General features: G+C 43.7%; 1 protein-coding gene across 3 annotated transcripts in view; it reads left to right on the top strand.

The window, feature by feature from the left end:
• The window catches only part of LOC147012329 (homeobox protein Meis1-like), a 128,530-nt gene that overhangs the window by 68,414 nt on the left and 38,437 nt on the right, over positions 1-21,679 (top strand). For all 3 annotated transcript variants that reach the window (XM_085856346.1, XM_085856345.1, XM_085856344.1), the window contains exons 7-8: positions 17,418-17,541; positions 17,919-18,064. In XM_085856346.1, the coding sequence (XP_085712472.1) occupies positions 17,418-17,541; positions 17,919-18,064 (270 nt within the window). The remainder of the gene's footprint in view (positions 1-17,417; positions 17,542-17,918; positions 18,065-21,679) is intronic.

Below are 21,679 nucleotides of genomic sequence, written 5' to 3'. Positions count from 1 at the left end.
AATGAATCACAAAGTTGTGGGGTGGCATCATCGTCTGGGGGTGCAGCTGTGCTGCTGATGCCATGTCCTCTGTATGTTGGGGCAGGAATTTGGAATTTGGCCATGATGCAGTTGATAGTTCAAGTAATGGATGTTGATGTTGATGATGATGATGATGATAATAATGATATATTGCACACACAGCTTGGTGCATTCTGAATTTTGGAAAGCCAGCAGAAGTTACATTTTCCTTCAACTTCAATGATTCGTCTTAAACTGGGAGGCATGGCTTTTGTATTTCAGTTTATAGCTGGCATATCCATGACATGTTCATGTGGCAGTTATGCTGTCATCGTTCACGATGGTTTTATTTTATTCAACTAAATTTCGTAAAATTTTGAAACGTTGCTCTCTCGTATGTACACTTTATTGCCCCCAGGGGTATAAAAGGTCAACCATGAAGAGTGGTCTGGCACGATGTGTGCACCAGACCAGGTGCAGAAGCAGACTCCTGAAAAATCATTAACGAGCTAGCTGGGTTTTTTCTTCTTCAACAATTCAACAGTGACATAGTAATTCTCTCGGGATCACGGCTTGGTTTTTCGAAGCTCAGAAGCCAAATCCTTCATACTGCTGATTTCAGCGAGATTTTAATCTGCAACTTCTGGGATGCGAGTCCAGTATTCTCATATACTAGTGTTCACATTAGTTTTGTTAGTCTCAATGCTTGAGGCCCAAGTCTCCATATTCCTTGACCTTTGGAAAGGAATGCCCATGCGCACACCTGGTGAATTATTTTGGCCAGTTCATCACATTTGGCAGCTGGCAGCTTGAGTTACATCCCAATTCCCATCCTTTCTGTATAATGCATTACATCATGACACTTTGAACAGTTGTGGGCTTTTGTATGTAAAGGAACGCTGTGGGCTAATGTTGGATAGGAAATTAACAAATGAGAAACAGAATCCAGGAAGAAGATAATACTTAAGTGGGAAAAGTTTGACCTTTTTCCAACAGTTGTTTCAAGGTTAACCCAAGATTAATTATTGAGAAATGATGTGCACAATATAAATCATTCAAGTAGTGTAAGCTGGGGCAAGATGACCACTCTCCAAATGCAGTATGTATGTATGTATATAAATATATATATATATATATATATATATATATATATATATATATATATATATATATATATATATATATATATATAAATTGTTACGAATTTCGCCCGCCCGGCGTGCGATCGGCCACGTGACTCGAATGGCGACCGTGTCGCCCACCTGAACGGACAATTCAGTCGTGACCCTCCTGGAACTACTGCCAGGAGCCAGTCACGGGTGGGGGTTTAACCTCACCACAACCCAGTCCGCATTCTACCCGCGCGAAATAGGGTGAATCGCCGAATGTCGAGATACCTAAGTACCCGCACGGGTAGCGTACCGAGGAGTTTTACCACGCCACAGGTCGGCTCCGGACACGAACCGCTTAAGCGGCTCGTTCCGTGCTAAGGGGATAACCGAGCGGAGTTATCGCCGACCTCGACAGTTCAGATTACTTGCTGGGTGTCTAAACCCACTACCAATCCCTTCCATGATGCAAGATGGCACTTTCAAACGAAGAAAAGGATGCAAAGAAACAGGAAACAATTTGACAAGCACATTTATTTCACTCTCAGACAAGCACGTATTTTACAGCCATACAAAAATGCACGTATACAGTCAAAGCAAGAACACAACGCAGAGTTACAACCGAATAAAGCAATGTACAAGCACTTATTCAGGTTTACTTAAAAGACTGGCGCCACACACACACATTTACACAAAAAGCAAATAAAAGCCACCCTCATAGGCAAGGGGGAAGACAGGTCCATGGACCAAATGTACGTGGGACCTGGGTGAGCAGCCAGGTCCACGAGACCGAAGGGGTCTTACCCGCGCCCTCGTGGTGCGATGGCGGGCTAGCCGCAATGTCAGCGTAACGTGCCTGACTCCGTGCCCCTGGCGTGGTCGGTGAGCTCCTTTAGGCATGCGTTGCGCAGGCACGTGTTGGTCGGTCGACACCACGGTTCGGGTGGGGAACGGACGGGGTTACCGGCGCTATCTCAGCGCGGATGGGGGGAATTGTTGATGCTCGGGGTGGAGAGAGGGGAATGGTGGACGCCCCGTCCCGCTAGCGGGAGCTTGGGACCGCACCGACTCCGGCGAACTCTCGCTCCTGAGCCCTCTTCCGCGTCCCTGCTTCACTCCGTGACCCGTCCCTCGACCTCAACTCCGAGCTCAGTCCCTTTCGCCATCCGATCCCCGCAAACACACGACTCAGACTCCACGACTTCGACCACGACCCAACAACGACAACCTCGACGACGACTTCCGTTTTCACTCGACCAGCCAGCCGCGAGTCGCCTTGTGCTCGCATCTTTATAGACAGGGGGAGGAGCATGTATTTAAATTTACGGATCAAAACGCGCTTGGAGGCGAGGCCACGCCACCCGATGTTCAGCCATTGGTTGGGCAAAAAGGGGGCGTGAGCCTCTCTTGATCCGAATTTCCTCCTAAAAGGAATCCACATGCATCGCGCTTGAGGGCAGGGCCACACCGCCCGACGCTCGCCCATTGGACGGAGGAAAAGGGGGCGTGAACCTCCCCTGATCCGATTTCCTCTCCCGTAAAGGCATCCATTTGTACTTGCGGCTCGACGCGTTCGGCAACAATCACCGAACGGGCCCTGGACAGCACGACGTTCGGTGTTGACACGTGGTGTGGTTGATGGTTGTGGAAGGAGAGCGGCGAAAGTGGTGGGGGGTTTGCTGTGGTGGTTTGGTTGTTGGCGGGCGTCGTTTGAGAATGGCGGTGAAGGGATGTTTGCAGGGTGGAGTTGTGGAGGTAAAAAGGCGAAGGTGGTGGTGTTTGAGTTGTTGGCGGGCGTCGTTTGAGAATGGCGGTGAAGCGATGTTTGCGGGATGGAGTTGTGGAGATAAAGAGGCGAAGGTGGCGGTGTTTGAGTTGTTGGGGGATTATTGGTCCAAAATAACGATAGAGAAAGAAAAACGGCTATCTCAAAGGATCGCATCCCGGTGAGCACGGACATTCCCTCGAAACAACGGGTGTGGGCTAACTACACATGAACTTATTTATATATCAAACCTGAGGACCTTTTATGGTGTATTGCGAATTTCCACAACCGTAACTATATATATATATATATATATATATATATATATATATATATATATATATATATATATATATACATATATATATATACACACACATTAAAATATTAAGACCCATTGCTTCGCTGATGGAAATACCAAATTTTGCTGTGATGGCTAATGAATAGAGCAAGAAAAAAAAGGATTCCGAGGAGTGCAGGGAGAACCAGTGTCACAAGTTGGTGTTTGCAGTTTCGCCCTGTGTGCCCATGTACCCATAAAGATTTTTTTTTTCCAAAAAAACCTTTCCGGGTGATCCCTGAATCCACCAAAGTTCGATTTATTTAAATATGTTAATACGTTCATTCTCAAGTTCTAAAATGACAGACAAACAAACAAACAAACAGGCCAAAATACTGCAAATTTTCATATACAGTAATCCCTCGTTTCTCGCGGGGGTGACGTTCCAAACCTCCCCGCGCTAAGTGAAAATCCGCGATGAATGGATGCCTCCCCCAAAAATCGACTCGTCTGGTCTGGTCGGTTTGGCAGTGATTGGGTTTGAGGTGCCGGAGATCGACTCGTCTGGTCTGGTAGGTTTTGAGGTTCTGGGTTCGAGCAGTGCTCGTCCAACGGCGACAAACCTTTTTCCTTCCCGAAGCATATATTGAGCACCTTAACCTTCTCCTGGAGTGTCCAAGGACCTTCCTCTGGCGCTTCGGTTCCTTGCCAGAAGCCTTAGAAGGTGCAGGGCGTTTGGACGGCATTGTGGCGCTTGAAGAAAAAACGTAGAAAATATTCGAAGTTCACAAGCGAAACTTTGTCTCGTGCGTTGTGACTGGTCGAGCACCACGCGTTATAATTTTATAATTTATTGCTTAAATAATTTATATTTTATATATTATTACCGCGATGTACCGGGGGAATCCGCCGAAAAAATTAGTTACGTTCCAAGGGAAAACCCGCGATGAACCGGGGGCGCGATCGGCGAACCGCGATGAAGCGGGGGTTGACTGTATATGTTGTTGATCGTCTTTCGGCTGCTCCCGTTAGGGGTCGCCACAGCGGATCATCCTTTATGATCCGCCTTCTGATTTGGTATAGGTTTTACGCCGGATGCCCTTCCTGATGCAACCCTGGTCACCTCTTACGACACAGGGATAAGGATTGGGTTTCGCCATGATTCCAGGCTGCCCTCCACCCTCTCATAGCGCGGCCCAGCACAGAGCTCCCGTCCTCAAGCGATCCTCCGAGTAGCCTGATTACAGGCGCACGCCACTACGCCCGGTTATATATATATATATATATATATATATATATATATATATATATATATATATATATATATATATATATATATATATATATATATATATATATATATATATATATATATATATATATATATATATATATATATATATACACACACATATATATATATATACACACACATATATATATATATTATATAATATAAATATATTATATATTGTTGTGGGCCGGGGGTCGGTGGCGAGAACGAACTAGAGGTGGGGAAATTTACGCCGTCTCCAACTAGACTCCCTGGAATTTATAGGCCGTCGCTCCGGATAACTCCGAAGCCGGCGGGTCGATTAATCGACCATGAAACTCCAATATCTTGACCGCGTGGCGTCCGGTTAATTGTCCAGATCCAATATACCTAAGTAACCACACAGACTTGGCTACCGGGGATTCACGCCCTCGGAACATCTGGCCAAACCGGATCACTCTACCAGCTACGGTAGAGTATCAACTTCCACCGACCAACTCCGGCTCGGATGCAGTCGAGTGGGCCTGCCCAGGACGTTCCGGCTATGATGTACCGATTACCAGGGATGAAACCCCATCTGAACTCAGACCCGGACCATGCTGGACCAAATATCGAAAGGATGGAAACGAGCTGGGAACATTTCTAATAATTTATTTACAGAAAATAAAAGACAAGAGAAGCGAGACTTAATGCGAATATGCTGGATGTATTTACAATGATCCAAAACACTGATGCAGTTCTACTTACAAGACGGGCCCAACACACTCAGACACACACACAAATGAAAAGAAAACCCAAGGTGCTTTATTCGACTCTCCAGCCGATGAGTGAGACGAGCTGGGGGTCAGAGTTCGGCTTGTACCTGGTCGTGGGAGGGAAGGCATGCTCCGCGATGCGGCACTTGACGAAGCTCATTGGTCTGATCCCCAGTCGCACATGGGGGAGTCGAGGCTCGTGGCGGAGTTTGGGTGGCGAATAATCGGGGTCCGTGGAGGGGGTCAGGGTCGCTCTGTCCTTCCTTGTGGAGGGCCAGCAGAGACACGTTGGCCGCCTCGATGGCCCTCTGCTCAACCCTCGTGACAGCAAAAATCCCTTCGTAACAGCAACGTAGACCTCCTGTGACCACTCCTCGTAATCGCCCCTCGAAACCACCCCTCGTAACCACCCCTTCATAACAGCAAAAACGCTTCGTCCACAGAACTCCTCTTGCGCTGAACTCCCGCTGAGGACGGTGTCGGTAATTTTATGGACCACCCTCAGCGGGGAGGGTCCTTGGTGAAATTGGCGTCACTGTTTGCCCTGATTGGACTGGGCTCCCATGGGCTCGCCCTTTCTGGGCGGGGGGTTTCAGCCATGCCGGGGAAAACCCCACCTCCCACTCCACGCGTACCTATACTCGTCAAAAAAGTTACAAAGTTTGTGGAAGCTGAGAAGGAACTGCCAGAGATTCTGCCTTGGACAGCGAGTCGCCGGTTGGGCGAGTGAAGCGCTTGTTCATTGGTGTTGTCGGTTTGTTAGATGGTTTGTTGGATGGTTGGATTTAATAACCTAACTAAAAGAAATCGTAACGCACGTTTTTGATCCTCCCACAAGACAAAAGGAAGGGGAATCTGACTACACACATACTTAACGGAATAACTGACTTTTGGGACCTGAATGTTGAGTGCTCATGGTTTCCAGATCCGTAACAACATATATATATATATATATATATATATATATATATATATATATATATATATATATGTATATTTTTTTTATTTATATATATATATATATATGTATCTTCTTCTTCTTTTGGCTCGCTCCCGTTAGGGGTCGCCACAGCGGATCAACCGTCTCCATTTCGCTCTATCCTCCACATCTTCCATTGATACTCCAACCACCCGCATGTCCACCCTCACCGTATCCATGAACCTCTTCTTTGGCCTTCCTCTTCTCCTCCTGCCTGGCGGCTCCATCTTCAACATCCTTCTCCCGATATACTCCGCTTCCCTCCTGAGCACATGTCCAAACCATCTCAATCTCGCCTCTCTCACTTTGTCTCCAAACCGTCTGACCTGCGCTGTCCCTCTAATATACTCATTCCTTATCCTATCCATCCTCGTCACTCCCAACGAGAATCGCAGCATCTCTAACTCTGCCACCTCCAGCTCCGCTTCCTGTCTTTTTGTTAGTGGCACCGCCTCCAAACCATACAACATAGCTGGTCTCACTACCGTCTTATATACTTTCCCCTTCACTCTTGCAGCTACCCTTCTGTCGCAAATCACTCCTGCAACTCTTCTCCACCCACTCCATCCTGCCTGCACTCTCTTTTTCACTTCTCTCCCACACTCTCCGCTGCTTTGGACAGTTGATCCCAAGTATTTAAACCCATCTACCTTCCCCACCTCAACTCTTTGCAACCGCACCATACCACCACCCTCCCTCTCATTTACGCACATGTACTCCGTCTTACTCCGACTGACTATCATTCCCCTTCTTTCCAGTGCGTACCTCCACCTCTCGAGGCTCGCCTCAGCCTGCTCCCTACTCTTCCGACAGATCATTATGTCATCCGCGAACATCATAGTCCATGGGGACTCCAGTCTGATCTCGTCCGTCAAGCTGTCCATCACCATTGCAAACAGGAAAGGGCTCAGAGTCGATCCTTGGTGCAATCCCACTTTAACCTTAAACCGGTCCGTCATTCCTACCGCACACCTCACCGCTGTCACACTGTCCTCGTACATATCCTGCACGATCCTCACATACTTCTCCACCACTCCCGACTTCCTCATACAATACCACAACTCCTCTCTTGGCACCCTATCATAAGCTTTCTCTAAATCCACAAACAAACAATGTAACTCCTTCTGGCCTTCCGTATACTTCTCCATCAACATTCTCAAAGCAAACATTGCATCAGTGGTGCTCTTTCCTGGCATAAACCCATATTGCTGCTCACAGATTGTCACATCTCCTCTCAACCGAGCTTCCACTACTCTTTCCCACAACTTCATGGTGTGGCTTAACAACTTTATCCCTCTGTAATTTCCACAGCTCTGCACATCACCCTTATTCTTGAAAATCGGAACCAGTACACTTAATCTCCACTCCTCCAGCATCCTCTCACTTTCCAAGACTTTATTAAACAATCTGGTTAACAACCCCACTGCCATCTCTCCTAAGCACTTCCATGCCTCCACTGGTATATCATCTGGGCCAACCGCCTTTCCACTTTTCATCTTCTTCATAGCAGTCCTCACTTCATCCTTACTGATCCACCCCACTTCCAGATTCACTATCTCCACCTCTTCCAACCTTCTCTCTCTCTAATTTTCTTCATTCATCAGCTCCTCAAAGTACTCCATCCACCTTCTCAACACACTCTCCTCGCTCGTCAGCACATTCCCATTTGCGTCCTTTATCACCCTAACCTGCAGCACATCCTTCCCAGCTCGGTCCCTCTGTCTTGCCAATCAGTATAAATCCTTTTCCCCTTCTTTTGTATCCAACTTCTCATACAGCTCGTCATATGCCTTTTCCTTTGCCTTTGCCACCACTCCTTGTACTCCTGCCTACTTTCCTCATCTCTTTGGCTATCCCACTTCTTTTTCGCCAACCCCTTCTTCCTTTTACTTTCCTGTACTTCCTCGTTCCACCACCAAGTCTCCTTATCCTCCTTCTCTGTCCAGATGTCACACCAAGTACCTTCCTAGCTATCTCCCTCACAACTTCTGCTGTCGTTGCCCAATCATCCCACCCATCTTTACCACCATCCAACGCCTGTCTCACCTCCTCCCGAAATTTCACGCAACAGTCTTCCTCCTTCAGCTTCCACAATCTGGTCCTTGGTCAGCCCTCACTCTCTTCCTCAACCTCACCTCTAAAGTCATCCTACAGACCACAAATCGATGCTGTCGAGCTACACTCTCCACTGCCACCACCTTACAGTCAGTAATCTCTTTCAGGTTGCATCTCCTGCTTAAGATGTAATCCACCTGTGTGCACTTTCCTCCACTCTTGTATGTCACCCTGTGTTCCTCCTTCTTCTTGAAATACGTATTTACCACTGCCATTTCCATTCTTTTTGCAAACTCTACCACTATTTGCCCTTCCACGTTTCTCTTGTTGAGACCGTACCTACCCATCACCTCCTCATCCTCTTTATTCCCTTCCCCAACATGCCCATTGAAATCTGCTCCAATCACCACTCTTTCATCCTTGGATACACTCTCCACCACTTCATCTAACTCACTCCAGAAATCTTCTTTATACTCCATCTCACACCCCATATGTGGTGCATATGCACTGATGACATTCATCATCACCCCTTCAATTTCCAACTTCACACTCATCACTCGGTCAGACACTCTCCTCACCTCCAATACCCTCTTGACATAATCTTCCTTCAGGATTACCCCGACACCATTTCTCCTCCCATCCACACCATGGTAGAACAGTTTGAAACCACCTCCAATGCTCCTCGCCTTACTCCCCATCCACTTGGTCTCTTGTACACACAGTATGTCCACCTTTCTTCTCTCCATCATATCAGCCAACTCTCACCCTTTGCCAATCATAGTCCCAACATTCAGAGTTCCAACTCTCACCTCCACATTTCTACCCTTCCCCCTCTCCCACTGCCTCCGGACTCGCCTTCCCCGTCTCCTTCTCCTCCTTCGCCAAGCAGTCGCACAATTTCCACTGGTACCCTGCTGACCACCGGTACCGGTGGCGGTCGTTGGTAACTCGGGCCTCGACCGATCCGGAATGGAAATTCGTTTTATTGTCCGCATAATGATTTGGCATAGGTTTTTACGCCGGATGCCCTTCCTGACGCAACCCTGGTCGCCTCTTACGACACACAGGTATATGGTACACCTATTCTGACCGGGGCATACACCGGGCCCAGTACAACTGGTACTCATTTCGCCGACCTCGGAAGGATGACAGGCTGAGTCAACCCCCTGGTGTTTTCGACTTGGTATATATATGTATATATATATATATATATATATATATATATATATATATATATATATATATATATATATATATGTATATATATATATATATATATATATATATATATATATATATATATATATATATATATATATATATATACATACAATATACATATATTAATTCAGTGTCCCAACGGAGCTTGAACTCAGGACCTTTTGGGTCCCAAGCCACTGCGCCAACACCAGGCTTATTTTATATATATATATATATATATATATATATATATATATATATATATATATATATATATATATATATATATATATATATATATATATATATATATATATACATACATACATACATACAATATACATATATTAATTCAGTGTCCCAACGGGACTTGAACTCAGGACATTTTGGGTCCCAAGCCACTGCGCCAACACCAGGCTTATTTTATATATATATATATATATATATATATATATATATATATATATATATATATATATATATATATATATATATATATATATATATGTATTATACTGTATGTATATATATATATATATATATATATATATATATATATATATATATATATATATATATATATATATACATATACATTTACACACTGCATAACACACACACACCTTCCTAGGTTTGTTTGTTTGTTCAGTATACTGCACGTTTTTCATTCAGAATTCCCTACCTTATCATCAGTAGGGATCCCTGGGATGAAGAGTTTCAGTATTCTGTACCAAATGACCAGGACTGAGGAGCTGATATGCGGTGTTGATGAGGTGGAATCTTGCCCCCACCTTACACTAGATACTTACTTTCATCACCAAGGAATAAATTGAGTTATCGATCTTGTTAATGTGACGTAAATGAATACCCAGTCTTTGTGTTGCATGGTTCATACAACGGCTGAACAAGCAGCGAAGGTATCAGTGTTTGTGGCTCAGGGCTTCATGATAATATCACCTTCAGCAGCGTACAGCATGCATGGACTCAAGATGGCGATCCAGCAGGTGTTCCCCTGGACTCCTTAATTGCCGTGTTTGTATTACTTTCATTAAATGGTGTTGATTTATTTTCACGTCTGAGAAGTTCACACCACAGATTAGAGGAGTTATAACATCGATGTCTGTTGCGGAGTTGATTATTGCTTGAGGGCCCATCTGCCTGCTGGACAATGTTTGCCAATTACTAAGTATGATAGTTCAAACTGACAAAAGCAATTTGCACATCAGCAAAACTCATCTGTATTATGCAGAACTTTGCACGGAACAACCAATTAATTTGTACAAATATCTTGTACTCCCATGTGAGCACTGCAGCTTTTGGGCAAGGTGGTTTTGGATGACTGTTTGTTGCAGCTTATAGTGATTTATAATGTGTGAAATTTTACAAAACCCCTCACCAAAAAATAAATTCTGAAGATTTCTCATGAGACTTGATGGAAATGTCATCACATTTCATTCATGGAATCCTTTTTGTTTCCAAATTTCAAAAAAAAAAAAATAATTGGACAACACACAAACACACAGTCTCGTGTGCAGCCTGCGGCTGCTGGTTGCATCATTTGGTTAGGGACGCAGCTCGGCCACTGATGTTGCCAGTACAATGTTGCTCATTTCACCAACCTCGTAAGGATGACAGGCTGAGTCAACCCCACTTGATGTTAATTCAGCAGCAGCCAACACGGCTCAAACTCAGGACCCTAAGATCCCAAGCCAGCCACCCTAACCGTTCAGCCAATGCGAGGCTAATTTGGACAATAAATACAGAGACATGGTCAGGGGAGGGAGAGGATGGTCTGGGATCCTTTCTACTCTTACTTTTCAGAAAGAAATTTAATTTATTTCCAAAGCACTTCTGTTGTTGTGCAACACATTACATTAATCTACCATACGTATAATTTTGTATCCCGGCATTCTCTTTTCTGAAGGATCTCATGTCTATCATTTAACGTTTGACTTCTTGTTTATCACGACCATAAATAAGTAACATCTAATTTTGTCTTCTTACATATAACAGACTGTTAATTGGAAACTGATGAGTGATTCTTGTCAAAAATTTATAGCTTTACTCAAAGAAAATCCGAAGGCTAATCCTAACCATCACCCGGATGATTAAAAAAAGACAAACCTACCTGGGGTGTTCTTAGAGTGAGCTGGCCTGGAACCCCTATCATTGAGGTGGTTTCAAAAGGCTCTAAGTTGACTTCCCGTCCTTTACACTTCTAATTTCGATTGCCTTATAATGACATATGCCTGGTGTTGGCTTAATGGTTAAGGTAGTGGGCTTCGGATCCTAGGGTCCTGAGTTCAAATCCCGCTCAGCTGTTGAATTAACACCAGGTGGGGTTGACTCTGCCTGTCATCCTTCCGAGGTCGGCAAAATGAGTGCCAGCATGCTGGTATACTGTGTCGGAGTGGCGACCCGTCCAGGATTGTTCCCAATAGCCAAGGAGACTGCTTCGGCGGCACCAACGCTCTGCACAGAGTATGGTCCTAATGGATGGATGGATAATGACATGTATTTTTTATTCTCATGGATCCGTGTTCTTATAATCTGTGTTTTGCTTTGCCAGTTCTCCTTCTTCCGTAGTAATAGCTCATCCACCCTTTGCGAATGACACCGTGGGATCTTTTAACATCCACCAACTGATGCCATCAGACGGGACGCCCGCTTAACGTCCTTCCGAGGGACGGCACACACATCGATATCTCGCCCTGCATACAGGACACCAGGATGACAGTTTGTATAGCTGGGCCAAGATTCTAACTCAGGCTTGATGGCTCAGAGGTGACTGCATACCTCCAGGCCATCCTGCCAGCCCGCTTTGCCAGTTCCTCGATATCGACATCTCAAGAAGATGAGCAAGTGATGACATGGTACGCGATGAGCTGCACTAAGATGGTTCATATTTCGTTGTACTGTACATGAAAATCCCGATAATCGATGATTGCAATGAAGTTATGAAGGACAATGTTAGAAAGAAGACCTTTGTGTTCCGCCAAATCAGTGCCATATTTTGCCGATCGTGGTAACATTTACCTTTACGCTGTTTTACTGATTAAATAATTCCATTGGTTAATCCATATTGATATCATAAACCATTTCCGGTGAACATTGCATTAAATTTGTTTTAGTGGCATACACGAGGTCTCACCCAAGCCATAATATGCTAATCCTAACCATAATCCTAGTGCTAATCGTAACCCTACCCCGAATGCTATCCTTTACCCTCATGCTAACTGCAATCATAATGCAAATCTGAACCTCCACCCAAGTTTTATAATGTTAACCTCAATTTGAAAAACCCTAACCCTAAATTGTGACCTCAATGAAAACAGGACCTTGACCACTGAATGCCTTCCAATTTTTTTTATGAATCCAGTAACGGTAATGAAGTCATGAATGGATCAGCCAATGAAATGGTTTTACCATGAAATCACGTTGAGGTGACTGTTGCTGGGACGACAATAAAGAGGAATCCCCCCCCCCTTCAAAAATAAATAAATTAAAAACTATATCATATATAATAAAATAATCCTTGAAGAATGTGGGTTGTGATGAAGTTCTTTCATGTACATTGTGGTGCATCTCTTTTACTCCACGGTTGGAATCGGTTCCATGACCTGACGTAAGTCGTTGGGGGCACCGTAGCAGCGTGACTCTGAGCAAATAGGCCCAGTGGTTTTGAGATCCTTTCCCCTGCCAAATTTTTTGAGCTTTCAAGGGAATCAAACCCCCACTCTGGTGAGGGCAATGTCACATGTCCTCACGGACTCCACTACCAAGCTTCTCCGTTACTCCGTGCCGAACTACAAACGTTGCCGCAGCGATTCGTGTGGAGTATAAATGTACGATCAATCGCACATAAGGATCATTTCCCCTCTTCGTAAACCATGTAAGGCCGTCGTTTTGAGTTGGCAGCAGTTATGGGCCCCCGACAAAAGGCATAACATTTTGCCTCCATTAATTGGATTATTAAGAGTACTTATTGCGTGATGTACTGTATTTAATGATGTGATCGTGCGGTGAACTTGTCTGTCTTTCAGTTGGTCTTATTAGAATTGAACTGAATTGCATTTAATCAGCATTTAATTGACTTCTAATTGGCCTGTTTCCAGAATGAGGGCCCCCTCAATGGATTGCAATTTTAGTTGTCGACACAAGTGCTGCTGGTGATGTAAATGTGCTTTAGCCACCAGCTATTGAGCTTACTCGCGGACCTTATCGAAGTCTACGTTCTTTCAACGTCTTGCGGCTGAGTTGGTATGGTCGCAGTATTGTTAGCACACATGTTTTGCGTTTTACTCCAGAATGCTTGCGCCGTTGTTCACTGAACTCTTATGCTCGTTCATCCGTATGTCATGTACTTGTGGGTAGGTCTAAGTGCGGACATTCCAAAGCTAGTGTCCAAGTATTTGCATCATAAGGTGAACATGGCCATCGTGAGATTCCTTTTCCGAAAGGGTCGTGATTCTGGCTCCTATTTTATTCTTGAAAGTATCACAGGAACATCTTTTAAAAATTGTCACAAATGCTTTGCCTAAATTTTCCTTTTTGTAATTTTTTTTTTAATAACATCTGATTTGGGAGATGTGGGCAGCACTGCCTTTTGCTTATAGGCCGCTTTATATTGCTGATCCTTCGTTGCCACAAGGTCGTCAACAGTCGACCACAACGTGTGGACATTGAGAGCAGATCAGGCATTCGTTCGTTTCATGTGCAGCCTGTGGTTGCTGGTTTGCATCGTTGCTGAGAGCGTGGCTGCGCTGCTTTTGCAGTTCCCCCCCCTGCAGGTTAGGCCAGGAATTTTGAATCTGGCCACGGTGCTGGCGAACACTCACCTGCTCTTCGCGAATGACACCTGTTGGATATCTTCAATGTCTACCGAATAATGCCGGCAGATGGGACGTCCGTTTAATGTACATCCGAGGGATTGCACACAGATTGAAGAATCATTCTGCCAGTTTTTAGCTGACTCAGGATTCGAACCCAGGCTAGACAGCATACCTCTCGGCAGTCATACATCAGGCATGCAAGCACGTCACTGTCTTCCAGTAGGTCGCGATAATGAGCCAGCTGGATTTTTTTTTCAATTTACTTGACAAACCAGTAATGACACTGTGTACTTGGACTAGCTCCTTTTCAGAGGCCTCAAATCAAAGCTCAGCCTCAGGTGAACGTACGTCGAAAGACATCACATGTCTGTGATAACATCAAAACCTTATAAATATGGATGCATGTTTTGATGTTATATTTGATTGTCTAATTGCAAGGATTCATAAGCTTTGTAAAACTTCCCAACAAATGTAAAGCACGATTACACTGAACAACAAAAATTTTTTACTGATGTGTAAAGTGATTTAGACTAATTTGGGTACACTGATTTCAAAAATCATAACCGTTTTGCTGTATCACGTCAGGATTTTCAGTAACAGAAATATTCCCATTGCCTAGAAGTCAGGATTTCAATGAAATTTACAAAAATTCATTTATTCATTTATTTCATCATGAATGCTTCAAAATTATAGAAATTACAGAAAAACTCCACTAGAATGTAATTAAAAATGCTTTAGGCATTTGGCTTTGCGTTTGTGCTGCTCTGTGTCAGTTTCACGATGCAGGAACCAGCAGAAATCGCCCATCATGTTCGGGTTGTGCCGCCCTTGGTAACGCATCTCCATGAGTGAAATCTCTTGGTGGAATCGCTCGCCGTGCTCGTCCGAGACTGCTCCCAAGTTGTCAGGGAAGAAGTTCAGGTGCTGGTGTAGGAAATGGATTTTCAGGGACATCCTGGAGCCAAGTTTCCTGAATGACTCCAGCAGCTGCTGCACTATTTCTTCATAGTTGTCCGCGCGCTCGTTCCCCAAGAAGTTGTCCGTCACAGCTTTGAAGCTCCTCCACGCTGCCAGCTCTTTGGGGTTTAGAGTTGTCGGAAAAGTTTCGTCCTTCATAATCTGTCGGATTTGCGGTCCAACAAAGACACCAGCCTTGATCTTGGCCTCCGACAAGGTGTTGCCAAACTTTTCCTTGAGGTATCTTGGACTTGAGGTTCCAAAAACCCACGCCCATTCAGATCCATTGCCCGTACAAAACTTTTCATCAAGCCGAGCTTTATGTGGAGTGGTGGAAGGAAAACCTTGGCTGGGTCGACAAGGGCGACATGCTTCACGTTGTGTCGACCAGGTACATGCTCTTTTCGCTCTTCCCAATCTTTCTTCGTCCAGTGATTCTTGTCGTCTCTGCTATCCCAGAGACAAAGGAAGCACATGTATTTCGTGTGGCCTGACTGCAGCCCTAACAACAGCGCCACCACTTTCAAGTCTCCGCAGATGTGCCAGTTGAAGTCATTGTACTTGATGGAATCAAGCAGCTGCCGCATAGTCTCATAGGTCTCTGTCATGCCGAACGCGTGAGCCAGTGGGACTGATGGTTTCTCGTTGCCATTGTGGAGCAAAACAGCCTTCAAGCTGTTCTTCCCCGAGTCGATGAAGAGGCGCCAGTCTGCAGGATCGTGATCACACCCAAGTTCTTTCAACAGACCGTTGATGTCACTGCAGAATGTCATCGTGTCTTCCATCTCAAAGAACTCAGCCATGTCTCTGTGACGTGCTCTGAACAAGGATATCTTGGTGTTAGGTTCAAGTAGATTCCACTGCTGCAGCCTTGATCCAAGCAGCTCTGCCTTCGCCTTTGACAGCGAGAGATCTCTTACACGATCATTTAAGTCTCCCTGGTTCAGAAGGTGTGATTCTTGAGTGTCGGGTTCAAAAGGTTCATCATCACCATCCTCTTCACCACTGCTTACAGCTATGTTCTGATCAGCTGGAGGTGTTGGAACGAGGTTCTCGTCATCATGAGGCACAGGTTTACGAGCAGAGACGCAGTCAGCGTACTTGATGTGACCTTTATTCTTCTTGTTGAAGCCGGCGATGCTTGTGCAGCAGAAATAACAATCATCATGATGATTCTGCGGCTCACGCCATATCATGGGCACCGTAAATGGCATGCTCGCGCGCTTGCCCACCAACCACTGAGTCAAGGTTGTGTGACAGCTTGTGCAGCAGATGTGTGGTGCCCAGCTCTGTTCTTGGTCCCCCACCTTACACCCGAAGTAGTGAAAGTAGGCGGCCTTCATTTTCACTGCTGTAGATATACTTCGCTGTTGATCTTTTTTGGTATACCGACCACAGACATAACAGAAGTTGTCAGGATGATTGGTACAGGAACGCCTACTCATCTTTATCTGAAAGAAAGAAATATAACACAAGTTAACAACAATTGTACGAAATAGACATGTTAAAGACATATGTAAATTTCATTGAAATCCTGACTTCTAGGCAATGGGAATATTTCTGTTCCTGAAAATCCTGACGTGATACAGCAAAACGGTAATGATTTTTGAAATCAGCGTACCCAAATTAGTCTTAATCACTTTACACATCTCCAGTAAAAAAAAAATTTTGAAATTTGTTGTTCAGTGTTATTGAGTGAATCTGCTTCTTACATGTGGCAAATATTGGCTGACAGGTCCCAAGTCTAAATTAGACAGCCAAGTGACAGTGCTGCCTGTGGTCAGGTGGATTGGCTTGAATCCTCGGTTGAAATCGAATCAATGGATTGAAGACTTCATCCAATCCTGTGAGGGACGTAGTGGACATGGAAAATCGTCGCACAGCCCAATCGCATATCATATTAAGACAACAACAAATCTGCTTGAATGAAATGAAATACAAATAAAATAAAAATAAAATAAAACAGGAAAATTCACAGAAATCCTATTTGATGCTCATGGTGCATTCATTGCAATATCAGGATTATGAATTTAACTCGGTAATAACGATCGGATATCGTAGCGTTGCTGAAATAAATGTGCACAAGATGGCCGCAGCCAATTACATATCTGTTGGTCAGGATTTTCAAATGTTCATAGCATCTGGATGGAATTCTCAATGTAAACCTTGCTAGATCAGGTGCTGTGCTGGAATGTGTTGTCCTTGTTGTCAGGTGGGTTCCGGCTTGGTATGGAACCGTGAGCAGGAAGATGGGCTTTCCCCTCACTCGGGCGGGACGCCAGGTCCATCGAGTGGAGGCCTGGCTTCGCAGAGCGGGGACAACGGCAGTGAACTAGGTGAGATATTTTGGGTACTCGTACCATTGATTCATCCAATGCATTAATTTGTCTGACCCACGAGGAGTAAGGTCCGAGAGTAAGGATACGTATCGTTTCGGTGCTTTTCAAACTTTCCCAGAAAAAAAAAGCCGAGTTCACTTCCGGTTGGTAATGCTTATATCTCCATGCTCATGCATGCTCACCTGGCCTTCTTTCAATATCGTCTTCCTATACAATACAGTTATTGCAACAAAATACCATGAGCGGTTTCCAAAGTCCGTGTTTCTTTTTAGAGTGTTCTGAAACACCAGAGCCTTGTTTTGGACCTGGCATCCCACGACAGGTACAAGTTGGGTTTTCATCGTGAATCTGTTTTGCTGTGGCTTGGTATCCAGGTGACGGACTGGATAACAGCGCAGCATCTGAGGGCACTGGGGATGATGACGAACCCGAGAGGGATCGACGCAATGATAAGAAGCGTGGAATCTTCCCCAAGGTTGCTACGAACATCATGAGAGCATGGCTGTTTCAGCATCTCACGGTATGCCGCTGTAGCCATGCACCTTATTGCTTAATCTATCATTTAGGACCTTTTATAAGAGAAAGTTAAAAAAAAGAAAGGAAATCTCAGAGAAGCAATATAATATGAGTAGGTTGAAATTATGTTTTCTAAGAAGTTTGTCTGCAAGAACAGCGATATCCTTTCAGGCTACATGCTGATGTGTCTTGTTTTTGATCTCTTATCACCAAGCTGTTAGAATTCCAATTGAAACCAAAATTAAAGGTATTTTATATAAATCGTATACGGGCACGGTCATGTGATTATCCTCTCTGTGGAATACAGCGTACAATAGTTCGAGACTATTGATGTTATTATCCTCTCTGGTGTGTATATATATATATATATATATATATATATATATATATATATATATATATATATATATATATATATATATATATATATATTACAGTAGATCTCGGTTCAGGTCCATTATCATATAATGATAAGCATATAATGTCTCAAGAACGTCTGGTTTCCTCTCTTTCAGTTTCGTGTTAAACAGCAGATGTGACTGTTTAAAAATGTACTCGTACGTGTTTGTGGTTGATAATATTTTTCACTTCCGGTACAGGTGCCCCACGAAACGCCACGATAAGCTATTTATACACATTAATATGGCGTTTGTCAAAGGAGGAAAAACTTCTTTGGGAAAGGGGATATTATTAGTATTAATATTGTTTTGTCACAACATTAATATTATGCTATTATCATTTGTGGTGTTGCTACCTCCACCACTGAAGGTGGAAGGGGGTAATGTTTTCACACCTGTCAGTCTGTTTGTTTGTTTGTTTGTTACTTGCAAAATCGAAGCTTTTTCAAGTACATTGGTCAGTCAATTGTGTTATTCCGTCTGTCTGTTTGTCTGTTTGTTTGTCTGTAAATCGCCGACAGGTCACAATTCGAAACTGATCGTCATGAAACTTTACCAAAGTTGTAGAAGTAATCTCAATTGAGAAGCCTATTGATTTTTGAGCAAAAAGGTTAAAGGTCATCTTGAGGTCAAATTTCTAAAATCGTCATTTTTCATCCAATTGACTTGAACTTTTAACAGGATGTGCATATTGCATCACTGAATTGCGAAACCAACTATTTTTGAGGTTAAAAGGTCAAAGGTCAACTCAAGGTCAAACTTCTAAAATCATCAATTTCAATCTGAAAATTATCAATTTTCATCCGATTGACCTGAGCTTTTAAGATTGTCAATTTTAATGTTAATGAAATGGACAATTTGATGTATCCATGGTAATCTTTGGAGAGGGGGTGGATTTTGCATGTATCGTGCTCTGCACGATGTCTTTTTCTTGCGGTTCGCCGAAATAGGTGACCCTTATTGTCATAATTCTGTCTGTTTGTTTGGATGTTTGTTCGTTTGTCATCAGCATAATTGGTAGTAAACGTGGGCTGATTTTGACCAAACTCGGATGGTAGGTACATCTTATAACCTCGTGCTTTGGAAATTGTGATGGTTGCTAGGGACGCTTTGGTTCCCTAGCAACAACCGAAAAACCTTCAAAATCGGTACCGTTCACGCGAAATCAATTCCGAAAGCCATTATCCCACGTAGGGTTATGAAATTTGGCACGAATGATCGACAGGTGATGCTCTATCAAATATATTCCGGTTTTTGTGATATATGGAATACTTTACCTGCAGCACCCCCTAAAATTCGGGTATGTGTGAAAATTGGCGAAAATTAAAGGCCCCGAGCGACCAGGTGAGTGCATCGATTCGAATGAAACTTTGCAAGTTCATGGTACTCAATGAGTACTACAACTTTGCCTCAGGACATATTGACTGATTTCGCTTAGGTCAGGGGTCAAAGGTCAATTAGTGCAACAATCGATAATATGTGAGAGCTGGAGGTGCCTTCGCGCCAAATGCTACACCTCCTCGGGTTATGGTCGGATGGTCATGAAAATTCACACTAATCGTCTGGAATACATTGTGCACAAACGATCAAGCCGGTTCTTCGATTTAGATCTTTGTTCACCCACAGCACCCCCTCGAACTTTGGGGATTTCCGATTTCAAACCGCATTTTCGGTACTTTTCATTCAAATGGATACCGAGTAGTTATCAGTAGATGGAACTGGATGAGATTTGTTATGCATAATCTTAAGGTGATCCCCTATCCGCTATATGACATCCATTTTGCTCTATATCTTGTAGTTTCCATGCTCGGTGACCCATCGCCGCCTACCGGCTTGTCTGTTTGTTTGTCTGTTTGTGTACAGGATGTCTCAAAAAGTTGCCGACGGATCCGGATGAAATTTTGTGCACAGGTTCAGTGTATGACAAGGACGAACTGTTTAGATTCTGTTGAAGATCCGGATCTAGATCTGACAACTAGAATTTTTAAAGTGATTCTTCACCATTGAGAGATAGGGCTAAAAACAATATAGTACTAAAAAGGATGATATTTCAAAAAAAAAATTGGGCCTAATATGTTTTCGTGGATCAGGCATTACAGGGCAGAGGTATGCGCTCTACCGAGTGCCCTTCTAGTTCAAAAATGTGTTGGGCCCGATATGTTCTCTTGGATCAGACATTGCGTGGCGGAGGTATATGCTCTACCGAGTGCCCTTCTAGTTACTTTTGTTATAAGAAGCAGCCTTGGAAAAATGCCAAGATTAGCTATCATAACACAGATATACAGTACAGCTTAACATCAATTTCGCCCAAGATGGAAAACCCCCTTAGGGAGCTGGAAAATGAAGTCGGTACAACCTTCATCGTGTGACCCGTAATACTTCTGTCAAGTTTCGTTGAGATTGGATAAGTAATGACTGAATGTATCCTGGTTAGACAGACAGACAAGACAGATCCCAAATTGCATATTTTAGTACAACTACATGATTTGGTAAAAAAAAATTTTTTAATACATTTCAGAAGCAATTGATTTTGAAAGAATGTTTTCTTTAATGTCTAGTACATTGTTGTGTCCTCAGTCAATATTGTTGTTGTAATGTCAGTATGAAACCTTTAATGTCCTTAGGTGCATAGGAGACTGTTGTAGTTGAATTGTTGAGGCCCTTCCACCCAAGGGACTGAAAGAGGCCAAGTGCTGGAAATTATGGAAAAGTTTCAGAAACACATAACAAAGTTCTCCATGATTGCCAACTGGTTTAAATACACCCACGTTCAGGATATGTATGCTCACTGGCCCAGTGTTTTGTCATTGTGTAACGTAGCAGTGTGACAGGAAACATGAATGGTGGGTTACACAACTCTGTTTCAACCAAGATGGCAGCCGGCAAGGGTTTTGTTGTGGAATTTTCTGATTTGTCCTGTTAACCGACCTGGTGGAAATCCTGTTACTCAATTTGTGAGAAACAATTAATTCACTGTCCACAACGAAAAGTACATTTGATCAGAGAACATTTATTTCATGGTACCACGGAGTCCAAAACGTTGAGATGGTAAACATCCACAATGATTTGCACTAAGCTAAGTTTACATTTTCTGACATTTATATGCTTTCGTGGGAATGGAGAGGGCTGGGTGATTCAAAGGGATAGAGAACATGGTGACTTTCAGCTGGCCTTGGTGAGAATCAGACAAAATACTAAAAAGCAGACAACCAAAAGGAGTA

The sequence above is a fragment of the Eptatretus burgeri genome, chromosome 15, assembly GCF_056783735.1.
Source record: "Eptatretus burgeri isolate ZD-2024b chromosome 15, Ebu_testis_v1, whole genome shotgun sequence".
Lineage (NCBI taxonomy): Eukaryota > Metazoa > Chordata > Myxini > Myxiniformes > Myxinidae > Eptatretus > Eptatretus burgeri.
Note: the sequence above shows the minus strand (reverse complement) of the source record. Positions and strands in the feature narration are given on the sequence as shown.